This window comes from Abramis brama, assembly GCF_963993115.1.
Source record: "Abramis brama genome assembly, chromosome: 8".
Lineage (NCBI taxonomy): Eukaryota > Metazoa > Chordata > Actinopteri > Cypriniformes > Leuciscidae > Abramis > Abramis brama.
In genome coordinates this window covers 30069250-30088007 of record NC_139970.1, presented here as the reverse complement: position 1 = coordinate 30088007, position 18758 = coordinate 30069250, and the positions used below count along the sequence as shown (strand labels likewise).

Genomic DNA, 18758 nt, shown 5'->3' with positions numbered 1-18758 from the left:
ATTGGGACACTTAAGTAACAGTTAAATTATTATTATTTGTATCATTTATTATTACTTCTTGTATATTTAAGGGGGAAATTGTGCACTGAACAGTTAAATAAGTTGATAAGATTTAGTTAAAATTCTTTTTGGTCTACATAGACATTTCACCCATCACCATTAGTATTGTAGGATTTTAGACTACAGAATACATGGAATACTGAAATACAGGGAATGTGGAGTTTGTGTTAGTCTGAATCTGAACCATCAAAAGGGCAATTCAGTTGCCAGACTCCTACACTGTAAAAAATATATATTTTTAAGTACAACCACATTGGTTAAGTCATTTCTACTTAAGTTACATTAAACTGACTTAAAAATGAGTTAAATCTTGTATAACAAAATTGCTTCACTTATTTTGATGAGTTAAAGCAATGTAAAAACATATGTTGTCATAACATATCATATTTATTTTACAGTGAACAGATAAACATCTCAAAATTTAGAGCGATAGAACATTGTTTTTCATAAGGTACTCACAGCAAAATCTTATCAACTTTACAGTCAAATCATAGGTGCGTGACTGTCTTTTCTCTTGCACTTTTAAATTGCAGTTATCATTTACAGTAGTCTGGTATGCTGTTAATAACAGACCAGGTCTTGGGAAAGGAATGTCAAATAGAACAGAACATGAAAATATTCACTGTCTGGTTTATTTTTCTTTTGTGTACACAGAAATAAATACTTTAAACATCTGTGCTTAAAAATAACATTAATAAAAACTATGACAATATATACTGTAACAGAATATGTATGGAATAAATTAGTCAAGGCACTTGATAATAAAGAATCCTCATATAGAAGTGAGAAACAACCAGCCCTTTTAGAGCCATATGTCATACTAAAGCAGAATACAAACCATATTTTATGTTTATGTATCATGTTTAGCTCCATCGCCAACACCTTTAAGCTTCACCGTTTAAAGAACTGTGATTCACAGCACTTTGAAATGTCCTGTGAACTGTAATTGCAGATGTTCAGGGTGTCTGTGCTTGTAGTGTGCAGCCTTTGGGGTCATTTAAGGTTCAGATACTGTGGTAGGACACTGTTCCAGAACTGAGGGTCCTGAGCACCATCTGTTTGCTTCTTCCCTTTAACATTCTGCTGATCTCTTTGTCTAGTCTTCTGCCTGTCTCTCTGTGCACTTGCCTGTCTGCGTGCAGGTAACACATTTGGTTTGTCTCTCTGTTTTGGTACTTTTTTAGTCTTATCTTCTTCTTCCTCCTCTTCTTCTTCCTCTTCACCTTCTTCCTCTTCTTCCTCTTCTTCTTCTTCTTCTTCTTCCTCTTCTTCTGCTTCTTCAGTAGTTTCTGTCAGTCTCCTCACAATTTTCTCAGTTTTTATATTCATTTCTTTCTGCTCTGCTATTTCCTCCTCCTCTTCCTCACTCTCTCCTTCGTGTTCTTCTTCCTCTTCACTGGTTTCTCTCTGTTTCCTTCTGTTTTTCTCATTTTTTATATCCTTTTCTTTCTGCTTTGCTTCTTCCTCCTCCTCTTCCTCACTCTCTTCTTCCTGTTCTTCTTCTTCTTCACTAGTTTCTCTCTGTTTCATCCTGTTTTTCTCAGTTTTTATATTCATTTTTTCCCGCTCTGTTTCTTCTTCCTCGTCCTCCTCACTCTCTTCTTCCTGTTCTTCTTCGCTAGTTTCTCTCCGTTTCATCCTGTTTCTCTCAGTTTTTATATTCATTTTTTCCCGCTCTGTTTCTTCTTCCTCGTCCTCCTCACTCTCTTCTTCCTGTTCTTCTTCGCTAGTTTCTCTCCGTTTCATCCTGTTTCTCTCAGTTTTTATATTCATTTTTTCCCGCTCTGTTTCTTCTTCCTCGTCCTCCTCACTCTCTTCTTCCTGTTCTTCTTCTTCACTAGTTTCTATCTGTTTCCTCCTGTTTTTTTCAGTTTTTATTTTCATTTCTTTCTGCTCTGCTTCTTCCTCCTCTTCCTCACTCTCTTCTTCATGTTCTTCTTCCTCTTCAGTAGATTCTTTCTGTTTCCTCCTGTTTATCTCTGATTTTATAATATTTTCTTTCTGATCTGTTTTTTCCTCAGTAGTTTCTCTCTGTTTCCTCCCACTTCTGTCTGTTTTTTTATTCTCTTCCTTCTTGTCTGTTTCTTTCTCCTCCTCTTCTGTTTCTTCCTCACTTCCTTTCTCTTCCATCATTTCATTCAGCTTGTCTACCTCATCATCTTCATCTTCTCTGTCCACTTCCTGTGTCTCTGAGAGATCCAGATTCTCTTCTTCTTTAAATTTCACTTCACTTGTATCCATTTCCTCTTCTTTTTCTCCATCGTCTTCCTCAAGCTGTTCACTTCCTGCCTGTCTTTCTTCATCTCCATCTTTCTCGGAAACCTTTTCTTCGTCTTTAGCTTCCACCTCATCCTGTTGTTCTTCTTTCTCTCTCGCACTCTCATCTCCCTCCTCTTCTTCATTGTTTGTTACTCCATCTTTTTTGTCTTTCAGTTCTTCATTATTTTCCATTTCCTCCTCTTCTTCATCTTCTTCACCCTCTTCTTCTGTGCCATTCTCTTCTTCTTCCTCCTCTTTTGCCTGGTCTCCGTTTCCCTCCTCCTCTTCATGATCAGTCTCTTCTTCTTGATTTTCCTCCTCATCTTCATTTCCTACCTCTTCTTCCTCACACTTTTCGTCTCCCTTTTCTTCCTGTTCTCCCTCTCCTTCCTCTGTTTCATTCTCTTCCTCTTCACTCCCATCATTTTCTTCGCTCTCTCCTTCGTCTTCATCTGATCTCACATTTTTATTTTCATCCTCACTGTCAGATTGTTCACCTACTTCCGTTTTCTCCTCATTACTGTTCTCTCCTTCCTGATCCTCCTCTGGATCGGTTTTCACCTCTCCCTCACTCCCTCCATCCCAGCTCTCCCTCTCTTCTTCCTCATCTTCACCACCACTCTCTTCATCTTTATTCTCTTCTTCTTCCATTTCTCCATCCTCACCCTCATTCTCCTCTTCTTCTCTTTCAGTCACATCTTCACTTCCTCCTTCTTCACTCTTCTCTCCCTCACTTTTACTGCTCTGTCCACTATTGCTGTCATCCTCTTCCTCCCCTGCTGCCTCACTTTCCTCTTCTTCTCCCTCCTCTTCCTCACCGTCCTCTCCCTTTTGAGCACTTTCACTGTCTTCATCATTATCGCTCTCTCTCTCTTCTTCATCTTCAACACTGTTCTCTTCTTTCTGCCCAACCCCCTCACTTTCATCTTCCTCTCCTTCCTCTTCCTCACCGTCCTCCTCTCCATTTTGAGCACTTTCACTGTCTTCATCATTATCGCTCTCTCTCTCTTCTTCATCTTCAACACTGTTCTCTTCTTTCTGCCCAACCCCCTCACTTTCATCTTCCTCTCCTTCCTCTTCCTCACCGTCCTCCTCTCCCTTTTGAGCACTTTCACTGTCTTCATCATTATCGCTCTCTCTCTCTTCTTCATCTTCAACAACACTGTTCTCTTCTTTCTGCCCAACCCCCTCACTTTCATCTTCCTGTCCCTCCTCTTCCTCACCGTCCTCCTCTCCCTTTTGAGCACTGTCTTCATCATTATCGCTTTCTCTTTCTTCTTCATCTTCAACAACACTGTTCTCTTCTTTCTGCCCAACCCCCTCACTTTCATCTTCTTCTCCCTCCTCTTCCTCACCATCCTCCTTAACTTTTTGAGCACTGTCACTGTCTTCATCATTATCGCTTTCTCTTTCTTCTTCATCTTCAACAACACTGTTCACTTCTTTCTGCCCAACACCCTCACTTTCATCTTCTTCTCCCTCCTCTTCCTCATTGTCCTCCTCTCCTTTTTGAGCACTGTCACTGTCTTTATCATTATCGCTTTCTCTTTCTTCTTCATCTTCAACAACATTGTTCTCTTCTTTCTGCCCAACACCCTCACTTTCCTCTTCATCCTCAGCGAGAGTCTCTTCTTCACCTCTCTCTTCCACTCTCTCTGTTTCGCTATCCTTCACATCTATTTCTTTCTCCATTTTTCTGTTTTCATCTGAAACAAGCTTGTTTTGTACATCTTGTGCACTCTCCATTTTGGAGCTGCTGTCATCTATTTCCTCAATTGCTGATACATCCTGAACTGTGCTGTCCAGGTCCACTTCGTGTTCTGGCAGGAAATTGTTTCCTGCTACTTCTTGGGACATTGATGCACACAGGGACATCTTATTACTTTGTTCTGGTGAAGTTTCAGAAAGAACTTCAGCAGCTTTTATTAGTAATGGTGCAGCACTAACTATAGCCATGGCTGCTAGTGGTGAAACTACACTACCCATAATGCTCCGTTCAGCCTGTGGCTTCCTGTCTGGCTCTTCATGTTCAACTGATTTGCCATCTAATTTCATTTCATTTAGCGGTGACTGCCTGTATTGTGGTGATAGACTTAACAAATTACCAGATGATGATTCAGTTTCTTTTATGGTGGAAGATTTACTGGTTGCTGATTCGTTATTGGACCATAAACTGGAAACTGAGTGGCCTCTTTCTGGAGTTAAGCTTTTAATTGATGGAAATTCATATTTCTGTTCAGTAAGCAGTTTATCAGTGGGTGACTGGCTATTTTTCTGCTCAGACTGCAGGTTGGAAGCGGATTGGCTTATTTCAGCAGCTCCTCCTGATTTTCTGTTCTCTACAGGGGGAAAAGATATATTGGAGTTCTGAGGTGTTTTACTATCAGTTTCCCTTTTGACTTGTGCTTGCATCTCAGTTATAAGCTGGACTTTTGAGTTTTCAGCCTCCACAGGTTTCCCCTTTTTTGCTTTAGACTTTCGTGTGGGTATGGAAACTGATAGAGGGCTGGGTGTTTTGGGTGCTGTTTCTTTCATTGGGGCTCTTTCCACATCTGATCTCTTCTTTTTAGCTTTCTTTGGTGTAAGTTCACCAGGGTTTTCTTCTGTGTCAACATGATTTCCTTTTTTGGGGGTGTTTTGCAGTTTGGCTGGAATTTTGACTGATGGGTTTTCCTGTTCTTGTGTGTCGATCAGTGTTGAAATGACCTTTTGAGCCTTTCCAAGGGATGGCTTGATGTCTTTTTGAGCAGGACCTGCATGAAGTTTTGATTCGACCACACTAACTTCCATCCTGCCAGAGGGCACGTCTTGATCCTTGACTGGAGACTTGACCCTTTTTGTAGCTCTTACTGGAATACCCTCCTCTTTAATTTTATGTGATTTGACCTCTAAAACTGAGGAAAAAAGCATTGTTCTAACTTCCTTGACTTCCTGAACTGGAGAACTTGTATTTTGAATTTTAAGTGAACTCGACTTGGTCTCGTGCTCCATCTCAGCAAGAGTAGTGACCTCTTGACCTCTGGGATCTGCTTTTGAATCAATACTAATACTGCATGTTTCACTGCATCCTTCCCTTTCTTTAGCTGACATGCTCTCTGGAGATGATCTGACCTCTACTGCTTGACCTTTAGATTTATTATTTGTACTCTGGATAGATTTTTTGTATGTTTTGGATTGCATTTTGCTTTGTGATTCTGTAGCATAAAAACGTTCCTCCTGCGTAGCAGCGTTCTTTGGATCTCCAGACCTGGGCTTCTTGTGTTTAAGATTGCTTGGTGGTGGAGATTCTGTCATTGATGGATGAGAAACAGAGCCAGCCTGTACTTCAGTGGGCAGAGCCTGCTGAGGAACATTCTCTTCTTTCCCAATAGAAGAGGCTCTTGCCATCTTGTGCTTATGCTGTTCACGTGTCTGTCAAATCAAACATTACATTCTTCAGTTAAATAAACAGTTTTCTAATAAATAATTTCGTCATCTTGAGCACAGTGACACAGCTTTTGCTCACCTTGTCTGAGATGCTGTTTTCAGATGTTCCAACACTATGGCAGTCCTCTGTGCTCTTAGTGATGGGTGTGACTGTATTCACAAGAAAGCTGGTCAATACTGATAATCAAGTGTTTGGTTCTTGCTAGTGTTTTTTGATTAATTTAGAATGACTACATTTAGTGATTATATAATTGTGGTAAGAGATATTAGCATCACAGTTGGATAGATGGTAGATGGATGGCTAGAAAGAGAGGTCTTGGGAGAACAGAAAAATTGAAAAATATTTACGTGGAAGTGTCCTGACAGGCAGTGTGATTGGGGCATCAGTTCTGAAGCATTTAGGAGTGTCTGTTGGAGATCTGGGTTGTAGGATGTTGCCTGTCAGGGCTAGTGCAGTAAAGCCAGTTGTAATGGGAGGAAGATTGCAAAATTCTGGACCAAACTGTGCAGATGAGCTCTTCTGAAACACACATACACACACCTATTATTATGAAGACATTCCATAGGTGTAAGGGTTTTTATACTGTACAAACTGTATATTATATCCCCTAACCCTACCTATCACCTTCTGCTTGTTTAATAAAACATTATTTAGTATGTGTTTTTTTTATATTAATTAATATTTACATTTTTTATATTAATAAAAACCACGTTTATGTTGTAATACCAGTGTAATATGTCATTATACAAATTTGAGTCCTCATAAATCATATAAACAAGCACATGTACACAAATATTTTCACACTCTCCCTACTTTATTTTTCCATTAAGAATGTCACACACAATTAAATAATATTTTCACACACATTTTTCTCACAGTTAAAAAATTCTGTAATATTTACCTTGATTTTTCTTTGTTTTCTTAACACATTACATGTCTCATATTTTATTTCAATCATGCTCCTTGGTAAGCAAGTACACTAACTGTAACGAATGAATCCACTAGAGGCAAGATGGAGCGGACCCAAATGCAGCTTTAATAATAATAAACAAAATCATAAAGGCTGGAAACTGGTAACTCAAAACAAGAACAAGAACCTGGACAAGGAATAAACACAACTAGAAACATTCAATACTAGAAAAAGACACGGCAAACATGAGGGCTTAAATACACAAGACTAACGACTAGACAAGGGACAACTGTGAACAATGAAACAATGAACCAATGACAACATAACTCATCAGACAAGGGAACACATGGCAGGATCACATGACTTGAACAAGGGATCACATGACATACATGAAACAGGAACAAGGAACAACCCACAACGTGACACTAACCTTCTGAAAAAACTTTCACAGTATTGTGTGGTGTGGTCAAAATATGGGACATCTATAATTATATATATATATTTGTTTGGATGCTCGTAGTTGTAAACATAATTAATATTTTTTATTATCGATTGTCTTATTTTAAGTTCGAAAACAAATTTTATTCATTAAAGGCACAGAAACGGTTTACACATTTTAATGTGACCTTAATTAAAAAATAAAAAAAAGAGTTAACTTTGTTAACTCAAATAAAAATCAACCCCTGGTTCATAAAGTGCTTAGCAGAAAAAACGCCTCCATACATCTCCTTTTTGCAGTGTAAAGATCGGCCATAGAACCTTCATAGAACACAAGGAGTCTAACACCAAATTGGTGTAACCCAAGAGATCAGTTTCTTACCATCTGTCTCCGTCTGGCCCGTGTTGATAGGCTCCAGCGGTGAGAGGTTGGAAGAGATGAGGGGAGAAAGGTCAGTTGTGAGACGAGAGCAGGTGCTGGGTCTGGAATATGCTCTAATGGTTGCCCCTGTAACATTGAGGTATAACACCTGTCCAGGTAAGAGTAGGTAACATCTTCATCCTCTAAACAAACTTCTTCACTTTCCTGTTGCCGTGGCCGTGCGAACACCAGCATGTGACTGGAACCACATGCCACCTACAGCACATAAGCACAAATACAATGAACACATGTGATATTTCCTTAGTTATACATACATAAGAAAGCAAGAACATGATAAGAAACTATCAAAAAAACGTACAGTCATGACAGAGTAATCAAAGAACCTCTGGCACACAGTTGGACTGAACTGATTGGTGAAGTTCTCGTCTCCAAGGCCTAACTTCCCATGACGGCCATCTCCAAATGTGTACAGAAGACCACTATCTGAGAAATGAGTGCATTTAAATAAGATGTGTAACTAACTATATAAACCACAAATACATGTTTTTTGGAACTGGTAAATGTGAAGTCAAATGTTGAATGTATATGTAATTATTGCAGTCAACACATTTACACAACACAACTGTTTGATTCTCTTAAAGACTGACCAGAATAAGAGCTCGTCTGGTAAAGTATTAAACTAGCAACACTAAGATTATGGGTTTGACTCCCAGTCGCTTTAGAAAAAAAAAGTCTGCCAAATGTGTAAATGTAATGTTACCCATGTTTTTCAATAAATTTGTTAGTAAATGACAAAGGAATCATTTATTTTAATCATTTATTTAATCATTTATTTAAATCCTCTGACAGCTCTTAGTTAACCGTCTGTATATCTTACCTGTTATAAGCGCAGTGTGGTTTTCGCCACATGTGACATGAGTGACCCTGCCTTTCCTGAAGTGGCCGACGGCAAGAGGTGCGTCTGCTACAAACATCATCGTCCCCAACCCCAACTGCCCAAACTCCCCACAGCCAAAAGAATATAACTCATCCTCTACAGAAAAGGGAGAGATAAAATTCATTTAAAAACATCATAAACATTCAATGTTTAAGATAAAAAATGAGAGAAAAGGGGAAAGAGAGGAATAATTGAATGTGTATAATTTCATATCAGGGTTCCCACACCTTGGTTAACTTCAAATTCAAAGACCTTTCAAGGACTTTCCAGGTCCAATACCCTCAAATTCAAGGACTTAATGTGAGGACACATTTCAGGTGAGATCAAGGTTACATCGTGTTACCGGTTTCATGTGTCATTATTTTGTTTTGCATTTATTTTTGGCCATATGACAGATCGCATTTCTGTTTTGCATAAAACTGAAGAATATTTGTAAAATGATCTGATATTAACTTATGCATGAAACGTTGAGGTATCATCGTAGTAGTTTCGTGCGCACGTGAATGTCATGGCAACGTACTACACAAAGTACCTCACGTGGGAAACACTTAAAGCTACACTGTGTAATTTTTTAAGTTGATTCTTAGCAAAAAACATTTTGTTCTTTCAAAATGATATGTGCTCATTAATGTGTAATTACTTCTACCAACTAATCAAGTATTCTCGTAAGCGTAAAATCTGACATTTAGAATACATACGAGCGAGTCGTTCGAATGGCGGCAGCCATGTTGCGCCTCCATCTTGAAAATACATTAGCCAAAGAGGGACATACCTGGAAATTCAAGCTTCGCCTTTCGCGTTGTTACACTCAGTGGCACCGTGATGAATGCGAGGGGGAGATTACTCGCGACTGCCGGCAGATTTGAATTAATACGGCCACCATAGGAGTTAAAACGCCCTCGGAATGGGAGGGGCTAGAAAGTAATATTCAGTTGGTAGTCATAAACAATTTCACCGCTAGATGGGAGAAAATCCTACACAGTGTAGCTTTACTGTAACGTGTAAACGCGCATAACTAACGTAAATCAAGCAAGCTAGTATGCATAGGCCACGAAGTGTTGGTGAAATAATACATTAGCGGACCGGAGGGAATTATATGGAATTTTTTCCAGAAAACTTCCTGCACAAAATAAATTCAAGCACTTTCAAGGACCTGTATCTATGTATGTTTATTTTCAAAAACCTTCCAGGGCCTTGACTTTTTTTTTTCAGATTCACAAACTTTCAAGGATTTCAAGGACCCGTGGAAAGTGTGCGTTCAGGGAAGTATCAAGAAGTCTCAAGAAGTATTTGGACATGATTCCTGTCTTGTTTTTGTTTAGGACTTTTAAGTTGATGTTTCCATTGTTTCTGTGTTATTTTCCTATGTTGCTATGTCCCTTGTTACTTTCTATAGTGTGTCCCTTGTTTGTCCACCCTGATTAGTTCTCACCTGTGGTCCCTTAACATGGGTTTAACATCCCGTGTAAGCTGTTGCATTCTGGTTTCCCTGTTTGGATTATGTTCTTTAACCTGTCTGGATTACCTGTGTTTGTGTTATTTTGAATAAACAAATTCTTGCCTCTCCTTGTCCCTGCTGTCACGTAACATTAAGCCACACTTAAAAAATGTATTAATGTCACTGCATTAGATAACAACATATCAAACCAAGTGGCATTTCAATTTTAAACATAAATCGAATGGATAATAAAATATATTTAATATACATTCATTCAAATGTTTTTAAGGCACTGTATGTGTACATCTCCATCACCTGTGAGGGCGAGTGTGTGCTTGCCTCCGCATGCCACCTGCAGAACCCTGTGCAGAGATTCTACTCGCTGGGGACAACCGTGATTGGCCAGTTGATGAGCAGAAAGACCCAGTCGTCCATCTGCACTTTCCCCAAAAGTGAAAACATCCCCATTATCTGAAACATACCAAATTCCCAACAATTTATTGCACCCTCAAAAAATAAATAACAGCATTGTTCATGCTTATGAATAGTGTTGATTGACAGGCGCTCACCTGTGACCAGAGCTGAGTGTCTGTATCCACATGAGACCGACTGAATGGGTTGTCCCAATTTCAGCTCTTTAGGCACCAAGGCATGATTGTCATTCCCCAAACCAAGCTGACCAACAGAGTTATCACCCCACAGAAACAGCCTGCCATCCTCTGAAATATGCAGATTTATTATTTAAATATATAAATGCATTTGCATTTATAATAGTAGGTTTATATCTACTATGAAGGAGAATTTCTGTTGCATTTCAATGTTACCTGTAAGTGCAGCAGAGGTGTGGCCACCTGCAGAGAGCAATTTGATTGGAGAATAGTCACAAAAGGCGCGGAGGCGCTGGAAAGAGTTACTGGCATTACAGTGGCCCAGTCCCAACTGGCCATCACTGTTTCCTCCAGCCGCAAAAATCTCCCCTTGTGCTGGAAAAACCCACAGACACTTTCACTTACAATTCTCTTTTTAAAATATAAACTACTGTTTAAAAGTTTGCGGTCAGTAAGATAAAAAAAACAAATACTTTTATTCAGTAAGGACACGTGACAGTAAAGACCATTAAGAGATTTTTATTTCAAATAAATGCTGTTCTTTTGAACATTCTGTTAATCAAAGAATCATGAATCATGGTTATTAAGCATAAAAAAAATATTAAGCATATTAAGCATAGAGTGAAGGATCATGTGACACTGAAGACTGGAGTAATGATGATGAAAATTCAGCTTTGCCAACACCAAAATAAATTAAAACATATTAAAATAGAAAACAGCAATTTTACTTATTTTTATTATATTTCAAAATATTACCAGTATAAATTAAAATAATATTACACTTCTTCCAAAAACATCTTCCATTTAAAGCATCTTACTGATGCCAATCTTTTTAACAATAGTGTATACCGTAATATGAAACTACAGTAAAAGGCTTTGCTTACAGGTGCTTACGAGTGTGTGATCAGTCCCACAGGCAACCAACTGAACTCTCTCCCCTTTAAGAACTGTGTGGACGAATAAGAAGATAAATAAGACAACACAGAGCTAGATCATTATAAAACATATACATAAATGTTATGTATGCACCTTTATGTCTAACCTTTAACACAGACTGGTTTTTTAACTGGTCCTTTGGCTTGTAGACCAAGCTGACCGCTGTCATTACTTCCAAACACAAACAAACGGCCCTGCTCTGAAAAGAGATCAGTAAAGAGACAAAAATATAGTATATATTACAACATATAGCTATAGTTACAAAATTACAAGAAGAATATAGAGAGATTACAACCTGTTACAAAGGCTGAGTGTGACTGTCCGCATGAGATGTGCACAGGTATATCATTCTTTAACCATAACCTGCTGGGCACATTGTTTGCTATTTTACTATTTCCAAAGGTAAATACAGCACCTGTATCTGCAATAAGGAAACATTTGTTCAGTACAACATCCGGAGCAAAGAGCAAACCTCCCCATGCTCAGCAAGACGGTCCATTTAAATCCTTAGAAAGCTTCCAGCTTCCCAGAATAGCCTGTGTGGGTATAATGCTCTAGGAGATCAAAGGCATGATTATAGTGTCACACAAAGAGAGTCTTACAAGCACATGCTAAAATACACATACACGTACACAGAGTCACAGATAGACAGATATATAGATAAAAAGACAGACAGACAGACAGACAGACAGACAGATAGACAGATAGATAGATAGATAGATAGATAGATAGATAGATAGATAGATAGATAGATGTGTCACTATAAAAATACACATCTTACCTGGTATTTCTGTGTCTGTTTCTCCTGTCATTACCTTCTACACCTCTGTTCTTCAGATGACATTCCTGAACTTTCAGCTGTTCCCTGCTGAAGAGATAAAGTTGAACCGGAAGTATACGTATACCTTGACAATCGATGCAAAAAAAAAAAAAAAAAAATCGAATAAAGTGTTCGCACTTTGTTGTAACTGGACAGTTTTTATTTATTAAATTATATAATTATTTAATTAAGAAAAGAAACATTATATTTATTGAGTATTTTAACTGAGAGAGAGAGAGAGAGAGAGAGAGAGAGAGAGAGAGAGAGAGAGAATTTAACATCCGATGTCAGGGATAAATGAGAACATGCACAAGAGCTGTCACTCACCACGCCCAGTTACATCCCATTAGCCACGCCCACAATGCTGTATGGCAAGGGAGCACGTGGAAATGCATTAATTTGGTTGTGCCAGCTTTGAGCTTTATATGTTTTCATATGTTAGTAAAATGTTTGCTCTCAAAAACAGAATATATTGTAGTCTGAAATTTGCAAGATTTTGCCAGAGCAGGAATTTAAGGTGAGTCCCAAAGTTTGCCATAAACAAGAAAAATGGTTTGCTGCTGTTTAACAAATTAATTAATAATTTTATTCATCATTAATATTAACAAATATTATTAAATTTCATAATGCTCAACAACAGACAATTAATTTAAATATTAAGAAGTCATCATGAGTGTCGTGAAAGTTTGAATAATGTTCTCATTTTAATGTATAGTAACATGCTGATCTGTTAAGCAAAAAAAAAAAAGAGTACTTACATTTTAATTAATACATTTAATTAATGAGTAATTGGCCAATAACACTGATATTTTAACAAAACATTAACATTTAACATTTTTCCTGAATTTATATATTTTCATAAAGGAACATGTATTCTTTAGATTCTGATACTTTTGAAGTTTTTAACCATTTATATATATTTTATATATATTTATATAGAGAAATAACCTATACAATTTATTCTTTCAATTTATGACGTCATGAAATCTAAATAATAATTTGAAAATGTTATTTAAAATGTTGTTTTACATTAACTATTTTCATAAAGTGTCTTTTCTCTTCTTTTTTTCTAATATTCAAGCAGTTTTCCGTCTGTATCATGCGTATTTCATGTCCACAGAGTAGGAAAAGCAACGTTGAAGAGCGTTAACTTGAAGGGCAGCAGCTTTCTAACACTAAAGGACTTTAATGCAGAGGAAATTAAACATATCCTGTGGGTTTCTGCTGACCTAAAGCATCGAATAAAGCACAGGGGCGAGGTACTGCACAATATACTGCAACTACTGAACTTACTGATTGGAAATCTCACCATTTCAGAACTTATAAACAATGTTCATTTATTCCTCTTTTTATGTACAGTATGTCCCATTACTTCAAGGCAAATCTATCGCCATGATATTTGAAAAGAGGAGCACTAGGACCCGCATGTCCACTGAAACAGGTGCCAATCAGTATTCAAGCTTGTGAAAGGGCTTGTATTTATCAGTGCGGTCTCTGAACAAAATGAATGAATAGAATGATACAGAACAAAGGATTTGACACATAGACAGTTTCTCTCTCTCTTTTTCACTAGGCTTCTCTCTGTTGGGTGGCCATCCATGTTTTCTGACACCCCAAGATATTCATCTAGGCATCAATGAAAGCACCACAGACACGGCCAGGTCTGAATTTAAACACATTGTAAACAATGCTTAGACTCAATACTGTGAGGCCTTGACATGGTCTTAAATGTGGGTATGTATGGCAGGGTGCTTTCTGGTTTGGCTGATATCGTGTTAGCTCGGGTGTATAGTCACTCATCTCTGGAGCTCCTGGATAAAGACGCTTCTATACCAATCATCAATGGCCTGTCTGAACTCTACCACCCTGTACAGATTCTGGCTGACCTACTGACACTGCAGGTACAAAACACTTACACATACATAAACTGAAGTACATTCACTCATGTGTTTTTTTTCTCTCTTAAAGGAGCACTACGGCTCATTAAAAGGCCTCACTCTGGCTTGGATAGGTGATGGAAACAACGTTCTTCACTCCTTCATGATGTCAGTGGCTAAACTAGGTGTCAATCTAAAAGTGGCCACACCCAAGGTTTGCGCCACTTTCAGAACTGTGTCATATACGTGCATACTGTCACTCTTCCTGTCTTGTGTTCAGAATTATAATAAATTGAAGAAAAGTTTTACTGAAGATAGTTTCATCAGCAGAAGTCAGCTTCAAGACTCACACAGGAGTTTGTAGGCCGCCCCGCTTACAGTTACAAAGATCACAGCAGTTATACCCTTCACCAAGGTCTAAGCTACGTCCTTGCTTCAGGTTCAGTGATTCTCATTGGCTAAGAAAAATATAAACATAGTAATTTTCCACACATATACCTCGACTGAAACATATCTCCATAGATTATACAGCTGAAACTCGGACCTTGAAGTTAGGCACGTTGTGATCTTTCTGGTCGCAGATTTGGGTTGCTGGGCGCCAGCATGTCCAGAACAACAACTCCAATAATGCCAGTGATTCCTTAATCTGTAACCAAAAAGACTAACACACACACCGACACAGCTTTTCCAAGGTTGGATTTGGCCAGGCTCTAGCTATAAACAGGAGAGTCCTCTCAAAACATCAAGATAATACATTCTTTCCCTGAAGGAGAGCTACACTTTAGTCTAACTGGACTAAACACCCTCTGTGTGTGTGTGTGTGTGTGTGTGTGTGTGTGTGTGTGTGTGTGTGTGTGTGTGTGTGTGTGTGTGTGTGTGTGTGTGTGTGTGTGTGTGTGTATTGTATTTATTTATTTTAATTCGCACCACTCTGAAATGATTTTTCCTAAATTAACCTCTTATTTTTAGGGTTATGAGCCAGATGCTAACGTCACTCAAGAGGCTCAGCGTCTATCTAAGCAGGTATAGACTACCCTACAATACAATTGTCTCTTTATAATGTCTGCTTTATCTTTATAAGGAATGCTTTATACCAAGCATTTGCATTATAGGCATTTGTGTTTGTCTATGTATGTGAAATGATTCTTTAATAATTGCCTTTAACAACAAAATAAATCTGTGCAAAAGTGTTTTATAGATTTCTTTTTGTTCACTAGCTTATGTATAGTATGTACAGTAAATGCAATGTTTAGCTAATCATGATATCCATGCAATAGTTTGGTACCAAGTTGCAATTCCTGACGGATCCAGTGGAGGCAGCACGGGGCAGTAATGTGCTGGTTACTGACACTTGGGTGAGCATGGGCCAAGAGGAGGAGAAGAAGAAGAGACTGAAAGATTTCCATGGTTACCAGATCACAATGCAGGTTGACAAACATCCATCAACTTTGTCTAGTTTGATCTAGTTTAGACTTTTCATTCCATTATGTTAGTATGATTTCCTCTGAATTATAATGCATTTATATGCAGACTTGTTGTGGAAATTAAAAACTTGCTTCTGAATAGTGTTATGCAGTTTATTTTATGTTTCTGTTGAATTGTTGACAGGCAGGAAGTGTGGCTGCACCAGACTGGACGTTTCTACACTGTCTCCCACGTAAAGCAGAGGAAGTAGACGATGAAGTTTTCTACTCACCCCGTTCCCTCGTGTTTACAGAAGCTGAGAACCGCAAGTGGACCATTATGGTAAAGTGTACCTATATGTAAAGATGTGAGCATTAATAATGCATTTATGTTTGTTAAGTAATGTTTCTATGTGTTTTCTTCAGGGTTTGATGGTGTGCATCCTGACAGACTATAGGCCGCAAATTCCCAAACTCAAATTTTAAAAAATTAGAAAAACATAACAAAAAACCTAAACCAGCAGAACACTGTCATCATCTGCTTTTGTATCAATAATGTGTCTCAAAAATCTTTGAAAATGGGGGGTTTAATAGAGAAATAATTCATGAATTCATCGATTAATTGTATAAAAAAAATACTTTTCACAACAAATTATTCAAGTATTTCAGTTGTGCAAATACCTTTATGACCTATAGAGGGTGCTGTGACGTGTGAAATGGTATGTATAAAACATTTGATATGTTCTGATTTCTTTAAATTACAAGGGGTCAGATGGACACTGCAATTTTTTTTACAACAGAAATGGGTTGCAAAGTGCACTAAGCGAAATAAATAAATAATGCTATTCATTTTCTTTTTGTATAATGGCCGTTATTGTATCTCTTTGGGTTTATATGTAATTATGTGATGCAGCATTCATGTCACCTTAAATTGCTTAGAAACATTTTACATAACAGATAGGTCATCCCTTGTATGTCTAACTCTGCACAGGACAGAAATACAAGTATACTACAATGAGTCCAGCAGTGTAACATGATTCAGAGTGTGGGCATGCATTTAAAACCACTGTGGTATTTTCATGTTATGCCTGATCTTATCATAAAAAGAAATGTGTGTGTTTTAGCATGAATGTGGAATGGTGTGCATGGTTTGGTTGTTGCAGGGCAGCTGCCCTGCAGTTTCAGATCAGACTGAGATCAGACTGATATGCACAGGGATGGGCAGTATTTCAGATACATGTATAAAAAAATACATATTTGAAATACAAAATCAACTATAAACTAGTTCAGCCCCCCCAACCCCAACTTTCCTGCATGTGAGCTGCAGCTGTACAACTCCCTCTAGCATTGAGTTAGCGAATTTTCTGCATTAATAAGGAATAAGATAAGGTGACGATGTCATGGTCAATACTTGTTGATTAAGTTTAAATCTCAGCATTATTCAGATTTACCTTCAGTTAACATGAAGGAATAAAAGAGCACTGGCAAGGGGAAAAATAGTGTTAGCCAGTCAGTCTTGATAGTTAATAGGTTATTTGTTTTATCAATCTGCTAGTCAAATTTGTTCAAGCATTACTGTTTGCTAGGACTGGGAGATATGATGATATATACTGTATCATGTTGGTAATATATAGAGTGAATCAATTTAACTTGTTCTATATTTTTTATATATTGCGGTATACTAATACGTGCAGCTTTTAGTAGGCATGAGTTAATAGTGATAATTCACTGAATTTTGAAAATACTAAATATTGTATTGTATTTACATTCTTTTTTTCCACGTGGTATTTTATTTTGATACATTTCAGCTGAGGTATTTTGTATTTTTAATTTCAAATACATTTTCATTTATTCATGCCCAAAATAGTCAAAAGATGTATAGGGGAGGTTTAGACTGAAACTAACAACAATGAAGTTTCACATTGCTTGAAAAAGAGACAATGTTGGTACACTTTTTCAAATCATACATTTACAATGGTACAATTCTCTGATTCTTGGGGTGAGGCATAGATGGACCTAGAACAAGGGTGGAGGTGAGAGGCAGAGCAGAAGAACAGGTTTTTAAATCATCCGAGACATTCTAGTCATTGCAAAGGTTTCTCATTCCCTTTTTATGACTTGGTATGCACAATTATTTTAACTGAAACCTTGATGTGATCTTATCTCTTATCGTATCTGGTTTGACCCTTTTGTGGCGACCTTATTAGGCCAGAGTGTGTGTTTTAGTTTTTGGATGTATGGGTTATCGTACATGCAGTATATGATAGCTATTCCAAGAAAACCAAATATCGAAATAAGACCTTGTGATTTCTTACAGATATATGTGTGAAAAGAGAAACCTTTTTAACTATAACATAAATAGAAGATTAGCATTCTAATCGTTTCATTTACACCTGAATAATCCTCTTGTGTTAATTTGTTGAATTGGACAGCAAACCAAATCCCTTCTGGGCATTCAGATTAATTTTACAGGCCAGAAGGGACAGTTTCAGGGCATTTTACAAGTCCATAAAGTGGAAAGCAGAAACATGCCCCCAAACCCATTTTAAGGACACAAATAAGACATCTTGTCAACTTATAAAGTATTAATGAAATGTAATGTTTCAATAGTTTGATGAATAAATCAACCTTGCAGACGAATCATTGTTTTTGTTTTTTTTCAGAGCAAATCATTATACGGTTGGTCTTTTTTAGCTCAGGAGACATTAATTGAGTTCTCAATCACTGTATGTTCCATTAGGATCAGCTTTCTCTCAGATGTTCATTTGGATAAATGGAAATCTGTTGAGAAATGTTTAAATAGTTTATACCAAAATCTTCTAATGTTGAGACTGCACATCAGTTATGGCAAAATCTTGGCAGTTTGAGACATTGTTGAGAACTCTTCTAATACTCAACAGAAGACTCTTCTTTAGGAGAAAACTGTAACAAGATTAAAGCAAAAGTTTCTTTCTCTCTATCTCAATTGCCACCTGGAAGACACAACTGAGATAGAATCTCATATGTTTGTGTTTTTCCTTCCTGTTGGTTTCATTCATTTTTGCTTGTGTGGCATGATAATGACTTCAAACATTAATAGGCCTATTCATAACTTAAGCATTCAACTTTTGGCATCAATATGTTACTAATCAGAAAAGAATTCTAAAGATTAGATTTTGTTATCAAGGGACATAGTAGGCCTATCCTATGTTACTTGCTCAAAAAGGGATATTTTAACCCTTATTAATGTTGTTAGCCTGCTATGACCGTTCATTTATATAGCC

General features: G+C 37.5%; 2 protein-coding genes across 4 annotated transcripts; one reads left to right on the top strand and one right to left on the bottom strand.

Annotated features, from left to right (window-relative positions):
* Positions 1-709: 709 nt before the first annotated feature.
* Positions 710-12521, bottom strand: rpgra (retinitis pigmentosa GTPase regulator a). 2 transcript variants are annotated; one of them, XM_084121803.1, is made up of 13 exons: positions 12177-12521; positions 11691-11816; positions 11502-11594; positions 11344-11406; positions 10676-10834; positions 10421-10570; positions 10167-10322; positions 8354-8509; positions 7835-7959; positions 7477-7731; positions 6094-6265; positions 5825-5895; positions 710-5730 (listed from the first exon to the last, which is right to left on the bottom strand). In XM_084121803.1, exons 1-13 carry the CDS (start codon positions 12205-12207, stop codon positions 1054-1056), a joined length of 6234 nt encoding a protein of 2077 aa, XP_083977929.1. In that variant the 5' UTR covers positions 12208-12521; the 3' UTR covers positions 710-1053. The 2 variants fall into 2 exon arrangements, with proteins under 2 accessions (XP_083977929.1, XP_083977930.1); XM_084121804.1 differs by lacking the exons at positions 7835-7959; positions 10167-10322; positions 10421-10570; ... (3 more) ...; positions 11691-11816; positions 12177-12521 and having other exon boundaries at positions 8354-8377.
* A 78-nt stretch (positions 12522-12599) lies between these two features.
* On the top strand, positions 12600-18151 carry otc (ornithine transcarbamylase). Of its 2 annotated transcripts, XR_014607453.1 has the most exons (11): positions 12600-12732; positions 13336-13474; positions 13575-13656; positions 13789-13876; positions 13963-14116; positions 14184-14306; positions 15062-15115; positions 15370-15519; positions 15701-15838; positions 15922-16100; positions 16135-18151. XR_014607453.1 is itself a non-coding variant. In XM_084121814.1 (10 exons), exons 1-10 carry the CDS (start codon positions 12641-12643, stop codon positions 15979-15981), a joined length of 1080 nt encoding a protein of 359 aa, XP_083977940.1. In that variant the 5' UTR covers positions 12600-12640; the 3' UTR covers positions 15982-18151. The 2 variants fall into 2 exon arrangements, 1 of the variants encoding a protein (XP_083977940.1); XM_084121814.1 differs by having other exon boundaries at positions 15922-18151.
* Positions 18152-18758: the final 607 nt, after the last annotated feature.

What these genes read in the sequence shown, in the direction of transcription:
- rpgra (XM_084121803.1), bottom strand. Translation starts at nt 12,207, where the DNA reads ATGACAGGAGAAACAGACACAGAAATACCAG. An exon ending in AAAACCAGTCTGTGTTAAAG is followed by an intron (nt 11,407 to 11,501) that starts GTTAGACATAAA and finishes TCGTCCACACAG; the next exon opens with TTCTTAAAGGGGAGAGAGTT. An exon ending in AAAACAGCATCTCAGACAAG is followed by an intron (nt 5,731 to 5,824) that starts GTGAGCAAAAGC and finishes TTGATTTGACAG; the next exon opens with ACACGTGAACAGCATAAGCA.
- otc (XM_084121814.1), top strand. Translation starts at nt 12,641, where the DNA reads ATGTTTTCATATGTTAGTAAAATGTTTGCTCTCAAAAACAGAATATAT. An exon ending in TAAAAGTGGCCACACCCAAG is followed by an intron (nt 14,307 to 15,061) that starts GTTTGCGCCACT and finishes TCTTATTTTTAG; the next exon opens with GGTTATGAGCCAGATGCTAA. An exon ending in ACCGCAAGTGGACCATTATG is followed by an intron (nt 15,839 to 15,921) that starts GTAAAGTGTACC and finishes TGTTTTCTTCAG; the next exon opens with GGTTTGATGGTGTGCATCCT.